General features: G+C 47.0%; 1 protein-coding gene across 3 annotated transcripts in view; it reads left to right on the forward strand.

Moving 5' to 3' along the window:
* Positions 1-10,659, forward strand: part of CHAT (choline O-acetyltransferase) — a 60,783-nt gene extending 50,124 nt beyond the window's left edge. For all 3 annotated transcript variants that reach the window (XM_056130459.1, XM_056130458.1, XM_056130457.1), the window contains exons 12-15: positions 1,649-1,790; positions 2,168-2,230; positions 7,642-7,779; positions 10,020-10,659. In XM_056130459.1, coding sequence (XP_055986434.1) covers positions 1,649-1,790; positions 2,168-2,230; positions 7,642-7,779; positions 10,020-10,283 — 607 coding nt within the window. In that variant the 3' untranslated portion in view covers positions 10,284-10,659. The remainder of the gene's footprint in view (positions 1-1,648; positions 1,791-2,167; positions 2,231-7,641; positions 7,780-10,019) is intronic.
* Positions 10,660-17,686: the final 7,027 nt, after the last annotated feature.

The following is a 17,686-nucleotide window of genomic DNA, read 5'->3' on the forward strand; positions in this document are numbered from 1 at the left end:
CATACTCTGCATCTCGTGAAGAATGCTCTTTAGTGTCTAGACCATACCAAGGTTTTTTTTAAAAGTCTTCTCGTAAATTAGCAGAAACCTGGAAGCTGTCTAAATCAGGAGGTTGTCTGGAAGTTCTATCAGGGGAGTGTGGCTATTCTTATACCCTTAACCAGAAAACGGTTCATCTCTATCCGGGGAAGTCCATCCCTCATAAACCCAGCACTCAGGCATGCACATGGAGCAGTAAAGGAGGAAGGGAACATCCGCTCAGCCAGCCAGATCAGCCGAACCAACCCTGGAGATCAGTGGAGTGACAGATGACACAGCCAGATCTCCCTCACACCCAGAAGCTGCCTAAATTTATGTTGATCAGTGGCAGTCAGTGGTAATGTCTATTTTGGTGCTTAGTGCGATGTTTGCCTCCAAAGACCACAGAAAAACAGGAATCAAGCTCCCCAAGCCAGTCTTAGGGAAATAAGATGTAAGGCAACAAGAAGTTTCTTCACCTGCTTTCCAAGAAATGTGATGCCAAGCTTTGTGCCAAGAAAGACTTGACCTCCTCTCTTCCATGCCTTGTCCCCATCCCCCACCAGACGTGGAGGCTGACATTCAGGTTCTGATTTTGCTGTGTGACTTCAGGCTCTTACTGCCACTTTCTGAATTTTGTTTTTCCCTTTCTTTACCTCCACCACCAAGGACTGGCTGGCAGACACCAAGAAAGGTGTGTACCAGTGAGGCAATTAAGCCTAGGAATACTCACTTCCTCCTCAAGCCCCTCGATGGGTATCTTTGTTTCCCTGCTTCGTGCGAGGCAAAACATTGAATACTGTCACTGTCACTGTCCTCACGTTGTTCATTGATTTGCTCGAGTTGGCACCAGTAACATCTCCATTGTGAGACTTGTTGTTACTGTTTTTGGCATATTGAATACATCATGGGGAGCTTGCCAGGCTCTGCCATGTGGGCGGGATAATCTCGGTGACTTGCCGGGCTCTCTGAGAGGGAAGAGGAATCGAACCCGGGTCGGCCTCATGCAAACAAACGCCCTACCCACTGTGCTATTGCTCCAGGGAGAAGGAAGAGGCTTTCTCTGACTGGTGGGGGAGCAGCTACTGTGTCTCTGGTTCCAGCCCTGGGAGGAGAAGCCCAGATGCTAGGGGAAGCTCTGCTGGCCCAAACAGGCCAGTGCAGCTTCCTCCCCTCATGTCCACCAAGGCCCCCCCTCCTGGCCTCACTTCACAGGTCAAGCTTGAATTGTTTCCAATAAAATGAGATTCCCTTAAGGGCATGAATGATTAATTACACAATTATTCCACTCAGTGCTATTTATCAAACACTCATCAGGTCGAGTAGAAAATTCTAGGTTTTCCACCAGATTGGGATGTTTTTTTTAAAGCTACCAGTCACTTTTTAATTTTACAGCCACGCAGTACTGCCAGAATAAGAAGGAAAGTGTATGTCTTTGTCGTAGTGTTTCCCCAACATTCATCTTTGGGGAATCTCCTGGAGAATTCTATTAACATTAAAATGAAATACGACCCCACGTCAAGTCAGGACTGTAAAAATAAAGGCGGCCGAGGCTATTTTTCTCCGGGTGTTGAGTTGAGGACCCCCTGAGACAGCATCCCCATTTCCATTCATCCTTAATCACCCGCAGGCTGCACAAGAGGCTCGTGCCCACCTACGAGAGCGCTTCCATCCGCAGATTCCGGGAGGGACGGGTGGACAACATCCGATCTGCCACCCCCGAGGCCCTGAGTTTCGTGAAAGCCATGACTGACCACAAGGCTTCTGTGCCGGTAGGCCCTGTCCCCTCTGAGGTCTCATGGTGTGTGGTTGGGGAAGGGGCACGGGGCCCCTCAGCTCCGCAATTTGCAATTTCCGACTTCTCCACTTGGTTGGTGACCGAGTGGCCACTTCCACTGTTTCTGTTGCACTGTAGCACTGTCCTCCCATGGTTCATCGATTTGTTCGAGCGGGCACCAGTAAAGTCTCCATTGTGAGACTTGTTACTGTTTTTGGCATATCGAATACACCACAGGGATCTTGCCAGGCTCTGCCGTGCAGGCGGGATACTCTCGGTAGCTTGCCAGGCTCTCTGAGAGGGACGGAGGAATCGAACCCGGGTCAGTCACGTGCAAGGCAAATGCCCTACCTGCTGTGCTATCACTCCTAGGATGCGGAAAAGCTGCTGCTCCTGAGAGATGCTATCCGAGCCCAGACGGAGTACACAGTCATGGTGAGTGGACTGGCTTCATGGTGTCCTGAGCTCGCATCTTGTAGATCCTGCCCAGAGCCCGACCTCCCTATTCCTGGGTTACAGCTGGATTCCCAACTGCCTGGCCACTTAGCAAGGCTACCCCGACTCTCAGAGCCTACTGTTTCTGAATATTAGAATATTATTCTAATAATATTAGGTAATGCACTCTATCCCTGCTATTTGCATAGCTATTACAAGAAATGGTCTTTACAAAATCAATAGTGATAATGATAGCACCAAATTTGGGTGGCACTGTATACTTTATTTTTCATTCATCATTCATCATCCTGTTATTCGTCGATTGCCTCGAGCAGGCCCCAGTAACGTCTCTTTCATCCTAGCCCTGAGATTATATTCAAGGCTCTTTAGGAGAATGAGACCCATCGTTGTTACTGGTATTTGGCATATTGGGTACGCCACGGGGAGTTTGCCAGACTCTGCCCTGTGGGCAGGCTACATTCGATAGCCTGCAAGTTTGTCCAAAGTAGGAATGAGATAAGAAGATGTCATAAAAAGATGTCCTGATAAGATGTCGCGCGGCCGTGAATGCGGTTCCAGGAGCTGGATTTTATAGTCTCTGAATCTTGGCCGCTGATGGGATTACACGGTGCCAGGGGGCCAGGTGGTGGGTGTGACCCCCGCCTACTGGAATTTGGAGGATCTGGGTGGAGGATGCTCGACTCCAATCCATGTAGGCTTGGAGATCTCGGCCCCGGAACCCGCGTGGCTTTGTCCCTCTGCCAGTACCTTCATGTGTGCGGAGAGTGGTCTCAGCATGGTGGTGGCTGGTCCTGGAGGTCTTCCGCTGCCGGAGCCCTGGTTGGGGCGGGGAGGAAAGCTCAACCCGCTCCCCTCCAAGGGACCCCGGTGAGGAACAGCCAGGTGCAGGGGCAGGAGACTGCACTGGTCTCGTCCGTCGTATACTTTATACAACAGTGAAATGCGGAAGGGAGGGCACCAGGTTCAGCAGACGCTAGTAGCCCACATACCTGGCATACTTGCCAAAGAGGCAGTGTCTGCTCCTACTCGAGGCTGGTTTTGCCTTATTCACTGTGTATTTATTTAAGCTGCCTGCAAATAAAAAAATATATATATTTTCTGGAAATTAATAGTGAAGTCAAAATTGTAAAGGAAATGTTTCCCTTGTTTAGGGAAATCATTTATTTTCTAGTACTTCAAGGCCTTCATTTGCATACAAACAAGGAAGAATAAGCTACTACTTGGACTGGTGATCGATATACTAAGTACAAATCATTCTGATGCAGTCTTGGAAGGGCCATGTAATTTATGTAAAAGAATTGACTGAATTTCATTCTATGTACTTGAAAGCAAGTACAGTATGTATCTGAATGTAGCTTTTCTTTAATTCAGTTGCTAGCTCCCACATTTATCAGGTTAGTTAAGAATTTGTTCCAGTTGGGAAAACTCACCCTCATATTTTCGATGGGTATCTTTTTTTTTCCTGCTTTTTGGGTCACACCCGGTAATGCACAGGGGTCACTCCTGGCTCTGCACTCAGGAATTACCCCTGGTGGTGCTCAGAGGACCATATGGGATGCAGGGAATCAACCCCATCGGCCGCATGCAAGGCAAACGCCCTACCCACTGTGCCATCACTTCAGCCCCTCGATGGGTATCTTTCTGTTTCCCTGCTTTGTGCCAGGCAAAACATTGACTACTGTCACTGTCACTGTCACTGTCCTCCCATTGTTCATTGATTTGCTCAAGCAGGCACCAATAACATCTCCATTGTGAGACTTGTTGTTACTGTTTTTGGCATATCGAATACACCATGGGGAGCTTGCCAGGCTCTCAGTAGTTTGCTGGGCTCTCTGAGAGGGATGAGGAATCGAACCCGGGTCAGCCGCGTACAAGGCAAATGCCCTACCCTCTGTGCTATTGCTCCATCCACTGAATACTAGGAAAGGAAAAAATATCTGACTTCAGGAGTTTGGGGCATAATGAAAGAAGCTCTTAGATGTTAAATCCAGTCCCTGGAAATATCCCTAAAGAGGGCAAAGTGAGCACTATGATGGACAAGCTGCTTCGTCTGCTTAGGAAAGCCAGGAAGACTGCTCAGAGGAAACAAGATTTAAAAGATGAAGAGGTGCTTGTCAATTGAACATAGAAAGAAAGGAAAGAAAAGTGATTCTACAAGGGAAAACGTAGAAAAATGTAATGGAAAGATTGGAAGATAAATCTGAGATAAATTCTTCCAAAGATCAACCAAAAAAGAGGTAGGTTGAGAGGAGAGAAAAAGGGCTTAGTACAAGAGGACCAGTATCCCAACCAATAGGGGTCTGAAGAGAAAAATGCTTGGGAGGAAATCAATAACAAAATAATTCATGAAAATTTCCTAGAACACTAGAATTTTTTTAAAGTTTTAGAGTCTGCTACGTACCTTGCATAACTGATGAAAAATACCCACCATTAAGGATATTTCATAATACTAAGAAAGAAGGGAAAATTCTGAAACTTTGCAGAAAGACCAGGAATAAAACATAATTGGAGGACCAGGAAAAGAGTTCAAAGAGAGAGTACACGCAGGGCTCCAAGGTCCCATTCCCAGCACTGCCTGGTTTCCCAGGCACCACCAGGACTTATGCCTTCAAAAATGTAATTAAACTCCCTTTAGCATCAGCATTGGAAGGTAGGAGACAGTGGAACAATGCCTTTATACATCACTGTCACTGTCCTCCCGTTGTTCATCGATTTGCTTGAGCAGACCCAGTAACGTCTCCATTGTGACAATTGTTACTATGTTTGGCATATCAAATACGTCACAGGTAGCTTGCCAGGCTTTGCCTTACGGGCGAGATACTCTGGGTAGCTTGCCGGGCTCTCCGAGAGGGGTGGAGGAATCGAACTCGGATCGACCATGTTGGCCACTTGCAAGGCAAATGCCCTACCCTCTGTGCTATCACTCCAGCCCTTTATACATATTGAAAATAAATTATCTCTAATGGATATTTATGCCTAGCTAAACCATCATCATCAAGTTTGAAGGCAAAATAAAGCATTTTCAAATAGACAAAGTCTCTAAAACATTACTTCTTAATCACTTTTTCTTACAAAGTTATCAGAGCACCAACAACACTAAAGATAATAAAAACAGAGAAGAGAAATTTGAAGACTTGGAAAATCAGAAGACTCAACACAAGAAAGAGGTAGCAAGGTCTGGAGAGATAGTACAGCAGGTAGGATGCTTGCCTTCTACCTGGCTGTGATCCCTGGCCTTCCATATGGTCCCCTGAGCACTATCGGAATTATTCCTGAGTGCAGAATCAGGAGTAATCCTGGAACATTACTGAGTGTTGTCCAAACACAAAACAAACAATAAAAGAAGAGGGGAAAAGGATGATAGTGAAGAGAGACGAGAGAGCCCACGTAGACCACTATTTAGCATATCCAGAGAAGAATAACGCAGAGGAGCAGGAAGTGTGAAGAGGAACAAAATTATAAATTACCTACATTTTATTTTATTTTGGTCTGGGAGTCACACCTGGCCATGCCCAGGGCTAACTCCTGGCTCTGTGCTCAGGGATCACTCCTGGTGGTACTGAGTGGACCATACTGAGTGCTGGGGATTGAACCAGGGTAGGCTGCGTGCTCCGCAAATGCCTTAACTCCTGTACTTTCACTTTTTAAAAAAAATTTTATTAGTGTAACACCATGAGGTACAGTTGTAGACTTACAGATTTTTGTGCTTGGGTTTCAGTTATACAATGATCGAGTACTCATCCCTCCACCAATGCTCATTCTCTTTGACCCCAAGAATGAATTACTTTATTCATTACTCCTTGTGGCTCTGATCCAAAGTCAGACCATTCCATTGCTCCAGTGAGTTTAGAGGAAGTGAGAACAGGTGTGGCCTGCCTGCTCTACAGAGAAGCTGCCTCTAGAAAACCACAGAAATCAGCATATTAGCAAAGTGACCAGAGTAATGCACCACGTGTTCCATGTCTTAATGGCTCAGAGCTCTCCCATTCTGTACTGATAGGCATACCTAGATTAAGCTGAGATCTGAAACTCATCTTTCCAACCTATGTGTCGGTGCATTTGGAAACAATGATACAGGCTGGAGTGATAGCACAATGGGTAGGGCGTTTGCCTTGCACACGGCTGACCCGGCCAACCTGGGTTTGATTCTTCCACCCCTCTCAGAGAGCCCAGCAAGCTACCCAGAGTAACTCACCCACATGTCAAAGTGTGGCAAGCTACCCCTGACATATTCGATATGCCAAATACAGTAACAACAAGTCCCACAATTTGTTGTGAGATATTACTGGGCCCGCTCAAGCAACTCGATGAACAATGGGATGATAGTGCTACAGTGCAGATGTTGTCTTTAAGCATTCATTCTCAACCAAAAAAAAAAAAATAGGTATCACTCTCCAAAACATTCCTTGCCCGCCTGCACAAAGTTCCTTGTGAGGAGAGGGCGAGGATACCTCCTGTGTGGAACATTCATGATCTAGCTGTACTCCTACATAATTCAGAAACCCTCAAGTATCACACAGTTAAGCTGACAATGACCCAGAGATTATTACTATAAGTGGTCCCCAAGTCTCCATCAGCCTCCAAAGTTTCCCTCAATAAGCATGAAATGCGAGCAAAACCAGTGCACATTATGTGCATGGCCTACAGTAATGTGCAGAGAATACCCTGCCCACCCAGCATCCAGCCACGCCATATGTTTGGGCGCCTTTCACACAGGAATGCTGTTATCTTAGCCCTTGAGGAGCAGGTGATGAACATGCTTTTTATCATCTGATTTTTAAATGTCCGATAAGCCTCTGTTTAGGTGTCTGGTTCCAGTCTCAAAGCAGTTTTGTAGACTATGAATCCAGCATAGTAGAACTGATTGGTTGTGGACCCGTGAAATAGTAGCCAAGGAACAACGAACCTTAGCATCCTCCGTCCCTCTGGGCTCCTTCTCAAGGATAAAGCAGTGGTTTTCATGAGAATATGCCTGGTGACAGCCTGGAGCAACCCTCCCTGCTCTTGAATGGGGCCGAGCAATTCCCAGGCCAGCACCCATTCCCCTCTACTACATGAGACTCTGCTCCTTCTGTTGAGAACCCCGAGAGGTTCTGGTGTCAGCAGTGACCATACTAGGGGGAAGTGTGTGTCTGGGACTCTCCGACTTTTGACTCAGGTGCGTCTTTATGTTAGAACCAAACTCTCCCTGAATTCACCCTGTGAGTGTCAAAATATGCAAGGGCCCACAGAGTCAAGACCACAGGCCAAGTGGTTAGTCATAGGTGGCCATCCTTACACATTAACAACTGCATGGGTTGGCCATTGTCATAGCGAACTCTCATGGAGGGAAGGATGACCATGGGATGCCCCATCTCATTTCCTGTTCTCTGTCCCTGACGGATGCCCAGGCTATCACTGGGATGGCCATTGACAACCATCTGCTGGGGCTGCGAGAGCTGGCACGGGACATATGCAAGGAGCCTCCGGAGATGTTCACAGATGAAACATACCTGATGAGCAACCAGTTCATCCTCTCTACCAGCCAGGTATGGCACTTCCAATGGCCCACAAGGCCACTAGCATAACCCGTGACTTTTCTAAAGAGCTCGGTGACCGAGGCCCACTGGTTGGAGTCAGGCAGTCCTGGATTGGCTTCTTTCTAGCTGCATGAACAGAGCAAAATGACCTAAATGCCCCAAACACTGGCTTCCCCATCTTCTAAATGGGAATAAAGGTAAAGGTAAAGGCCCTCCCGTTGATCGTCGATTTGCTCGAGCGGGCCCAGTAACGTCTCCATTGGAGACTTTGTTGTTACTGTGTCTGGCATATCGAATACTCTCGGTAGCTTGCCGGGCTCTCCGAGAGGGGCGGAGGAATCGAACTCGGGTCGGCCATGTTGGCCGCTTGTAAGGCGAACACCCTACCGCTGTGCTATCGCTCCGGAATAATCATGGACTTTACCTGAAGGAGGCAGACTAGGAGAGCACTGGTTCAGACGTATCCTAGGACACCTGACACTCTATCTAGGACACTTGCCACCTTTCAGTCTTTGACCTGAGGGCTGTGGTCCAGTATGGTAACCACAGGCCTGAGGTGTATTACTGGCCAATCATGGAAGTCTAAAGCCCAGCACAGGGGTTTAGAGCTGGCTCAACAGGCTAAATGTGTGTTGAACATTAGCTTCGGGTTGAATCCCTGGCTCTGCATGGGCCCTAGCTTCCCAGAATGGCCCCCATTCTCACTTAGTAGGGCATCTCCACCCCTCTCCCCAAATCCTGCCCAGTGCCTGGCCTGGACAGCACCTTCCACACAGGTCACAGTCTTTACTCTGACATGCCCTGGGAGCACCTGTTGGAGAGTAACTGCCACCCAGCATCCGCTCACTGTGATGCTTTCAGACTCATTCTGCTGAGGACACAAAACTAAACAAATTTATTAGATCAGTGTCTAACACGGTGGGTGCTTCAGTCATCCAGAGGAACACAAAAAGCGGATGTCTGCTTTAGTGTATTGGGCTTAAGGGGTGGAAGGAGGATATGCTGAATTTTGTTGTTTAGTTCCTTCAAAAGAGGCAGTAGACCAGATGAATTTAGGTACCTCTGCACCCCAGAAAGGAGGCAGTGGAGGAGAGACAACAGTCCCACTCCACCAGCAATCACTAGTTTACTAAAACCCTGCCTCATCAGAGCATGGTTTGATGTGGGCAATAAAAGGAGCTGACAAAGTTGTGTTTGAGGATAAAAGCCCACTCAGTAATTTGATTTTGTCATTATGGCAGTGAGCTTGCAGACATGAATGAATGAGGGCAGAGCACAACAACATAAATTCTTCAGGAAATCATCCATGGGCAAAAAGTGCTTTGGAACGGCTTTATGGCCTTCGGCTGTTGCACGGCAAATTTATCTGACAATGAGGTGACTCTATTAGCAAGACTAATGGTTTGTTCTGCCCCATTAAAAGGGCCAGTGTCATAAGTGAAGGCCCGAGCACACAACACCAGGAACCTGTGCGTTTCAACAAGCCCTGCTCCGAGCTTATCTACTCTCTTTAACCCCTAACCTCAGTGTACATAGTTCATTAGAGAAAGGGTAACATTTTTTTTTCCAACTGGAAACGAACATTTCAGATCTAAATGCTTTCCCAAAACACAGATTCTAGGTGTGTAATCCAGATGACAAAACCTTGGCACTCTAAACTCAAGACGTCTGAGAGGCCTCGCTAAAATCCCAGTCGATGGCAGCTTTGCAACACCCCCAGCGGGTTAATTGTGCGTGGCCAGGCTGCAGGGAGACACTGAGCAGCCAGGCACGACGGACAGTAATTAAAGATGCAGAGAAGATGGGCCCGATTCCCTCCAGTTCATAAACGGCTCCCTCTGGGAAGCCATCTTAAGTGTTAGGGGCCACCAGGGTGCCACTGAGTAAATTACCCTGACTGCCTCGGTGCCTTCTGTGGCCCCCAGCTGAATGAAGGACTCAGTCTCCAACCCAACCTCAGGTCACCGGGGGAGCTTCCGGTCTCATATGCAGGGCAGAACTCACACACCAGGGAGTCCTCCCTCTTCTGGCCTCCTGCAGTTAGATGGGTTTGTTTTCATGCCTCTGGCTATGGCCATCCATACTGAAGCAATTGGTTGATTTGGTTAATGCAGCCAAACACGCAGGCGGGAAATAGAGAAGCAAGTTCACTGGTGGAGAACCAGAGGTGTTAGCTCACCCAGCACTCTAGCCAGGCTCCGGGACTACCTTTCACGGCGAGCCATGGCTAACCTATCCTCTTTCCGCAGGTGCCCACCACTATGGACATGTTTTGCTGCTATGGACCTGTGGTGCCCAATGGTTACGGAGCCTGCTACAACCCGCAGGCAGAGAGCATCCTTTTCTGCATCTCCAGCTTTCACGGCTGCAGAGAGACCTCTTCCACGAAGTTTGCGGAAGGGGTGGAAGCGAGTCTCCTGGAAATGAGAGACCTCTGCAGTCCAGCCTCAGAAACCCCAAGCAAACCACCCGCCACAAAAGAAAAGGCAGCGAGGCTCAGCCAGGCCCATTAGCGTTGACCCCTGGGACTAGGATTCGCTTCCTCCCCACCCAGCAATCTGCTACCCCCAGATCCTACCAACTCCCCCGCTTGCCAACCCTCGTCCTGGCTTCTGTAGCTCCCAGTCCTCAGGGCCCAGCATAGACCAACCTGCTGGAGGCACTGCACAGTTTGAGAGTTAGAGGAAAGAGTCCCCCACTCTGCATGAGGCTCCTTACTCTTCCCAGGAGCCCTCTGCACGGACACAGAGCCCAGCTGGCACAAAGGTGGCCTGACCGAGGTGAGGGAAGTCCATGTAGATTTCCCCTCCAAGACCTGGAAGCTAATATTCTTATTCTTTCCCCAGCAAGCACTAACGAGTTCAGGAGATGCTTTTGCTCAACAAATGAGCCTGTTGCCCATTATTTGAGGTGCACCAAAGTGAATCTTGAAGGGAGAGGTCATTACCCTTTGTTTATTTTAAAGGAGTAATTGGAGCCTCTGCTGCAAATTCATAGCAGAGTCTGACCAGATTGTTCCAAATGGTGGACACTGAGCCATATAGTCCTGTGAGCACCACACCCTGCTCCCCCACTACCCCCCACACCCACACATATGCATGCATGCATGCATACGCGCCCACATGCACATGCAGAGCCCAGTCCAAGTTCAATGGAAAAAGAGTGACCTCAGAGCACAAACACATTTCTCCTTTTCCGCTCCCACAGACAGCCTTCCACAGAGTTCTGAACGCTAGTCAGGTTGTTCCATGAAGAAGAAAACCTTTTGTTTTTCTGTAATTGCTCTTGAATAGTTGCTGCGATGCTTCCCCAGGGCCGTGGGAATTCATATATGGAGGGAGAACTTGTCTGCTCCCCAAGGGTCCTGCCAGTTTCATTATTTCTGGTTCGCTTTCCCACCTCCTTCCTAGGAAACATGCCCCAGAGGTGACCTGCATTTTGGAGGGAAGAGGGGTGTTACTCTTGGTTTGGTTTGGGTTCTGAGAGGCTTTTAAGAGAAGCACTGTGGCATTAACTTCAGACGGTGATCTCAGGGGCCCAAGCAGGACTCCTTTTGTGAGATGCACGGTTCCAGGGTTTCTCATCCCAGGCCATGTGGAGGAGCCCAGAGCAGGGCTGGGGACAGGCTGAGAGCAGAGCATGGCTACGTCCAGCACTAACCATCAAAGATGGGGGGCTGGTGAAGGTCACAGAGCCAGCACCCTGAGATTCTCCCAAGAGACTGATCATAGGTATGTGAGAGGCACTTTTTGGGGGTGGAAAAGCAACCCGAAAGCAAAGAACAGCCAATCATAGTGGCGACCTGCCCCATCCAGGAGAGATCCTGAGCTGGGCACTCAGTAGCCCTCCAGTGGCTCTGCTCCCTGCAGGGCTTTCCTGAAAAGGGGCTACTCCACCCCACCCATTCCCAGCCTGCTGTGCTCTGAGTCCTACAGGTCCTCCACCCTGGCTTGGGCTGTGTGCCAGCTCCTCCACACTGTCACCTGTAAGGACAGGCCGGGGAGAGAGACTGGGGCACGCGCATTGTGAATTTACTCAACAACGAAGACACAAAGTCTCAGACTAGGAATTTCTTGAACCTGTGGTTTTAAAGTGAGGGTATTCTTTGATGACCTGGGAGATCCTCACATTGCTCCTGCAGAGCCATTAGCTGGGAGGGCTTGTGCCTCCCTGTGCCCTTGTCCGCTTCCTGCTCCACCCCTTTCCACCTTTCTGCTCCCCTGGAGATGTTGCAGCCCAAGAGTCCCAGGAATATCTAGGGAGCTGCCGTCAACCTGCCGTAATTTCACCCAGAGCCACTTCTGTTCTCCCCAAATGACCACAGGACAAACCAGGGCTCTCTTTAGGCTCCTCCATGGGTTGCCGGGCAGGCAGTCCCATTGACCTTGCTCGAAACTCAGTTGTCTCCATTTCCAGATGAGAGCAAGAATGATTTTGCACTTTTAGTGAACTGGAGAGCATGGCAAAGGGCCTTGTACCAGCAGGTGGACCCCAGGGTCTGCTGTGGGGATGAGGATGGCGTTGCCCCAGAGCAGGCATCATTTGGGTGACTATTTAAAAACCCTTGGCATGGAGCTGAGAGAGTCAGACTCAAAGCTATTATTGTCCAAGAATAGGGAAAGTAAACAGTACAGTCAGATCTCAGCTCTGAACTGTAAGGGCTTTGAAAAGTGTAGACAGTGGATGTTTGGCAGGAGGGAATACTTCCCTTCTTGGACAATCGGGCTGGAAGCTGGTCTTCCTCCTCCAAGAACATGTGGATACACAGAGTCTTTCTGCAAAGACAGGGCTGAGCCATGGCCATGAGCATCTCTGTGGGGCCCTGGAAAAGGAAATTATTCTTATTTTTCCCCCAAGGTGATGGAAAATGAAACCTGGAGACAGACATTTGGGGATAGTTATGCATCATAACAATATATGTGGACACCTTACAGTACTGCTAAGTTGCCAAAATATATAAAGTTGATATTTGAGTTCTATTTTTTATAAAATAGTTCTAGATTTATGGCAATATGTACATGTGTATTTATAGCCTTTCATTTTAAGTTATAGTTTTGTGCTTTAAAGAAATATATGTATGACTAGAGAGCAGTATATTGAAAGCATTCTATGCAGATTATTTAAAGACTGTAAGTCTGTATTCAATAAAGAGTAATGCCGAGAAAAATGATGTAAGCCATTATTTCTATATGGAAACGCTATAAAATTTCCTTAAGCAAGGGCCAGAGAGACATCACAGTGGATCACATGTTTGTCTTGCATGCAGCCGACCTGGGGTGATTCCTGGCATGCTATATGGTCTCCTGAGCAATGCCAGGAGTGATCTTTCAGTGCAGAGACAGGAGTAAGTCCTGAGCACTGCGAGGGTGTGGCTCAAAAACAAACAAAAATCATGAAAATGCTGATTGGATCAAAATCAAGGCAGGGACCCTGAGCAACTCCATATGCCCTGGGAGGTCCTCCAGAATTTGGAGTGTGCCCCTGGTGCCCCCTGGGCAGGCCCGCAGTCCCCAGCAGGACCCCAAACTTATTTTATCCTCAGGCCCTAGCATTCAACCTTCCAGCTGGGTGGGACTGTGGCAGCAAGTCCTTAGTGACTCCCAAGCTTCCTGAGTTCTATGTCTTAGGCTGCCTCCTCCTACCTCCCCTCACTCCTGAGGATAAAAATGATCAAGGAGAGAGTGAGAGAACATACATATGTCTGTCTGTATGCATGCTTCTGTTTTAGGGCTGTCTAGATCTTCAATAGGCAGCCTAATATAAAGGTGCATTTTGTGAGTATTTGTAGAGTTAGTCATATAAATTTTGCAGCCAGCACTGTCAAGGGGAAACCCACTAAAACAAACCGTCTCCCTCATGGGCTAGGATCAAAGACTACATCATAGGAATGAAGATCACTGTCTTGATAAACCCTCTTCCACATGGACAGCAGCCCAGTTTCAAGCCATCCGGATGACTCAGAACATCTCAAGTCCTGAAATTTTATTAGGATGATCCTGAGCTGAAACTGAATGAGCATAGTCATTTCCTTTATGAATTATCAGAGATACTTATTGAGTGCCTACTATGTGCCAAGGACATGTTATCTTTTAAATAATGTAGCAGCACTGGGCTAGAGCAATAGCACAGTGGGTAGGGCGTTTGCCTTGCACATGGCCAACCTGGGTTCGATTCCCGGCATCCCATGTGGTCCCCTGAGCACCACCAGGAGTGATTCTTGAGTGCAGAGCCAGGAATAATCCCTGTGCATTGCGAGGTGTGACCCAAAAGAAAAAAAATAATGTTGCAGCACTGTCCTCCTGTTGTTCATCAATTTGCTTGAGTGGGGCACCAGTTACGTCTCCTTTGTGAAAGTTGTTGTTACTGTTTTTGGCATTTTGAATATGCCACAAGTAGCTTTCCAGGCTCTGCCATACGGACAGGATACTCTCGGTAACTTGCTGGGCTCTCCGAGAGGGACAGAGGAATCGAACTTGGGTCAGCCGCACGCAAAGCAAATGCCCTACCCTCTGTGCTATGGCTCCAGCCCTCTGTCCAATGTCCACTGTCTTCCCGTTGTTCATTGATCTGCTCGAGTGGGCCCAATAACATCTCCATTGTAAGAGATGTTGTGAGACTTGTTGTTACTGTTTTTGGCATATCGAATACGTCATGGATAGCTTGCCAGGCTTTACCGTGAGGGTGAGATACTCTCAGTAGCTTGCCGGGCTCTCAGAGAGGGACAGAGGAATTGAACCTGGGTTGGCCGGGTCGGCTGAGTGCAAAGCAAAAGCCCTACCCACTGTGCTATGACTCTAGCCCATCGTTCCAGCCCAGGTAGATCTATTGTACTGTAGCACAGTCCTCCCATTGTTCATCAATTTCCCTGAGCGGGCACCAGTAACGTTTCATTGTGAGACTTGTTACTGTTTTTGGCATATCGAATACACCACGGGGAGCTTGCCAGACTCTGCAGTGTGGGCAGGATACTCAAGCTCAGTAGCTTGCCAGGCTCTCCAAGAGGGGCAGAGGAATCGAACCTGGGTGGGCTGTGTGCAAGGTGAATGCCCTACCCGCTGTACCATCACTCCAGTCCTGTTGGGACCAGCTTTTAAATAATAGTCAATAAAAATTTGCTATCTGGATTAAAAGGAAGGGGTGGGAGATGATCCTGAGTTCCTAGTAGTACTAACATGTTATAAGAAGAGGTGGAGCTGAAGCAACAGTATAGTGGGAGGGTACTTGCATTGCACTCTGCTAACCTGGATTTGATTCCCAGCATCCCATATGGTACCCAGAGTACCACCAGGAGTAATTTCTGAGTGCAGAGCCCGAAGCAAACCCTTGAGCATCATTGAGTGGGTGACCCAGAATTTAAAAAAAAAAAAGGTATAAAAGGTAGCACAGGAGATAAGGCACTTACTTTGCATGCAGTTGACGTGGTTTGGATCCCTGGAACTGCCCATGGTCATTCCTGAACACACAGTCAAGGAGTCACTCTTAAGCACAGCTAGGTATGGTCCCAAAACAAACAAGCAAACAAAAATTAAACAAGAAGGAAGAAAAAAGAAGTGAAAAAAAAAACAAATATTCTGCTGGGAAAAATAATGTCCTTAGGTTCAAATGTTTAATTTTTTAATACAATTTTTCTAACACATTTAAAGTAAACTAAGTCCAAACACTCCTGAAATTTATATGGAATAATAAACTCCCGTGGGTAGCTAAAGCATCCTTGGGAAAAAAGAAGACAGGACTTCAAACCCTACTACCAAGTGTCAGTAATTAAAACAGCATGGTATTAATGCAGACCAATGGAATAGAATTCAATATCCTGACACAGACCCTCAAATACATGAACATTTAATCTTTGATAAGGGAACACGAAGTATGAAGTAGAGCAAAGAATGACTCTTCAACATGTAGTGCTGGGAAAACTGGACAGCTACATGTGAAATATTGAACTCAGGCCTTTTTCTAACACCACGCACAAAAATTAGATCAAAATGGATTAAAGTTCTCAATATCAGATGTGAAACATAAGGTACATGGAAGAAAATGTAGGCAAGACCCTCCATGGTATTGAAGCTCAAGGCATCTTCAAAGATGAAACACCATTGACCAAGCAAGTAGAAGCAAAGATAAACAAATGGGACTACGTGGAACTGAAAAGCTTCTCCACCTCAAAAGAGACAGTGTCTAAGATATAAAAACAGCCCATGGAAAATGGGAATAATTATTTACCCAGTATCCATCTGACAAAGGGTTAATATTAAATTTATACAGGACACTGGTAGAACTTTATAAGAAAACAACATTCAACCCCATGAAAAAAATGGAAAGCGGAATTGAACAGAAGCTTCCTCAAAGAAGAAATTCGAATGGCCAAAAGGCACATGAAAAAATGCTCTACATCACTAATCATCAGGGAGATGCAAATAAAAACAAAAATGAGATATCACCTTACACCACAGAGACTGGCACATATCCAAAAGAACAAGAGTAACCGATGCTGGTGCGGATTGGAGGAGAAAGGGACTCTCTTCATTGTTGGTGAGAATGCTGACTTGTCCAGCCTTTTTGGAAAACAATATGGACATTTCTCAAAAAAATAGAAAGTGAGCTCCCATTTGACCCAGCAATACAACTTCTGGGAATATACCCTGGGGGCCCAAAAACACACAGCAGAAATGTCATCTGCACTTTGATGTTCATTGCAGCACTACTCACAATAGCCAGAATCTGGAAACAACTTGAGTGCCTGAAAACAGACATATGGATAAAGAAACTATGGTACATCTACACAATGGAATACTATGCAGATGCTAGGAAGAATGAAATCACGAAATTTTCTTATAAGTGGATTGACATGGCACATACCCAAAAGAACAAGAGTAACCAATGCTGGTGCGGATTGGAGGAGAAAGGGACTCTCTTCATTGTTGGTGAGAATTCTGAATGAAATGAGTCAGAAGGAGAGGGACAGGATTCATTTGTGGAATTATACGTAATTCCACAAATGAATACACACACATATATAATATATATGTATATATATGAGACTAATATTGAAGGCAAGAGTCAATAAGGTTCAGGAGAACGATCAACAGTTAAAAGCTTGCCACAAGAGTGGGGGTGGGGGAATGGGGTTAAAAGCACAGATTAATGGAATATGATAATCTTTCATTATCTGTACTGTAAACCATGAGGCCCAAAAGGAAAGAGAGAGAGAGAGAGAGAAGAAAAGTGCCTGCCATAGTGGCAGACAGTGAGATGGGCAGTGGGGGGAGAACTGGGACCATTGGTGGTGGGAGAAGTACAGTGGTGAAGGGACAGTTGTTTGAAGATTATATGACTGAAATCCAATCATGAAAAACTTTGTAAATGTGTATATCACTGGGATTCAATTAGCGATAGCACAGCGGGTAGGGCGTTTGCCTGACACGTGGCCAACATGGCCGACCCGAGTTCGATTCCTCCAGCCCCTCTCGAGAGCCCGGCAAGCTACCCAGAGTATTCCATATGCCAGACACAGTAACAACAAAGTCTCCAATGGAGACGTTACTGGGCCCGCTCGAGCAAAATAAATAAATGGAGAAAAAAAAGTAAAGCAAGCACGCTAGGAGATATGAGCAAAATGAGCAGAAAGCAGCAGAAATAGTAGTAAGAGACACATGGGATCCAGATTGTGGAATTTTTAAGTATGCTATAAAGGATTCATGTTTGGTATGGTCAGGAAGACCATACCCAACTAAAACACAGTGACAGAAAACTATTAAAACACACACAGACACACACACACACACACACACACACACACTGGATAAGAAAACAGAGACATACAGCAGAGAGAAGGTGCAGTCCCCAGAGATAGTACAGCGGGTAGTGTGCTTGCCTTGTATCTGGCCCATCCGGGTATAATTCCCAAAACCCCATATAT

The sequence above is a fragment of the Sorex fumeus genome, unplaced genomic scaffold (assembly GCF_029834395.1).
Source record: "Sorex fumeus unplaced genomic scaffold, SorFum_2.1 ptg000078l, whole genome shotgun sequence".
Classification (NCBI taxonomy): Eukaryota; Metazoa; Chordata; class Mammalia; order Eulipotyphla; family Soricidae; genus Sorex; species Sorex fumeus.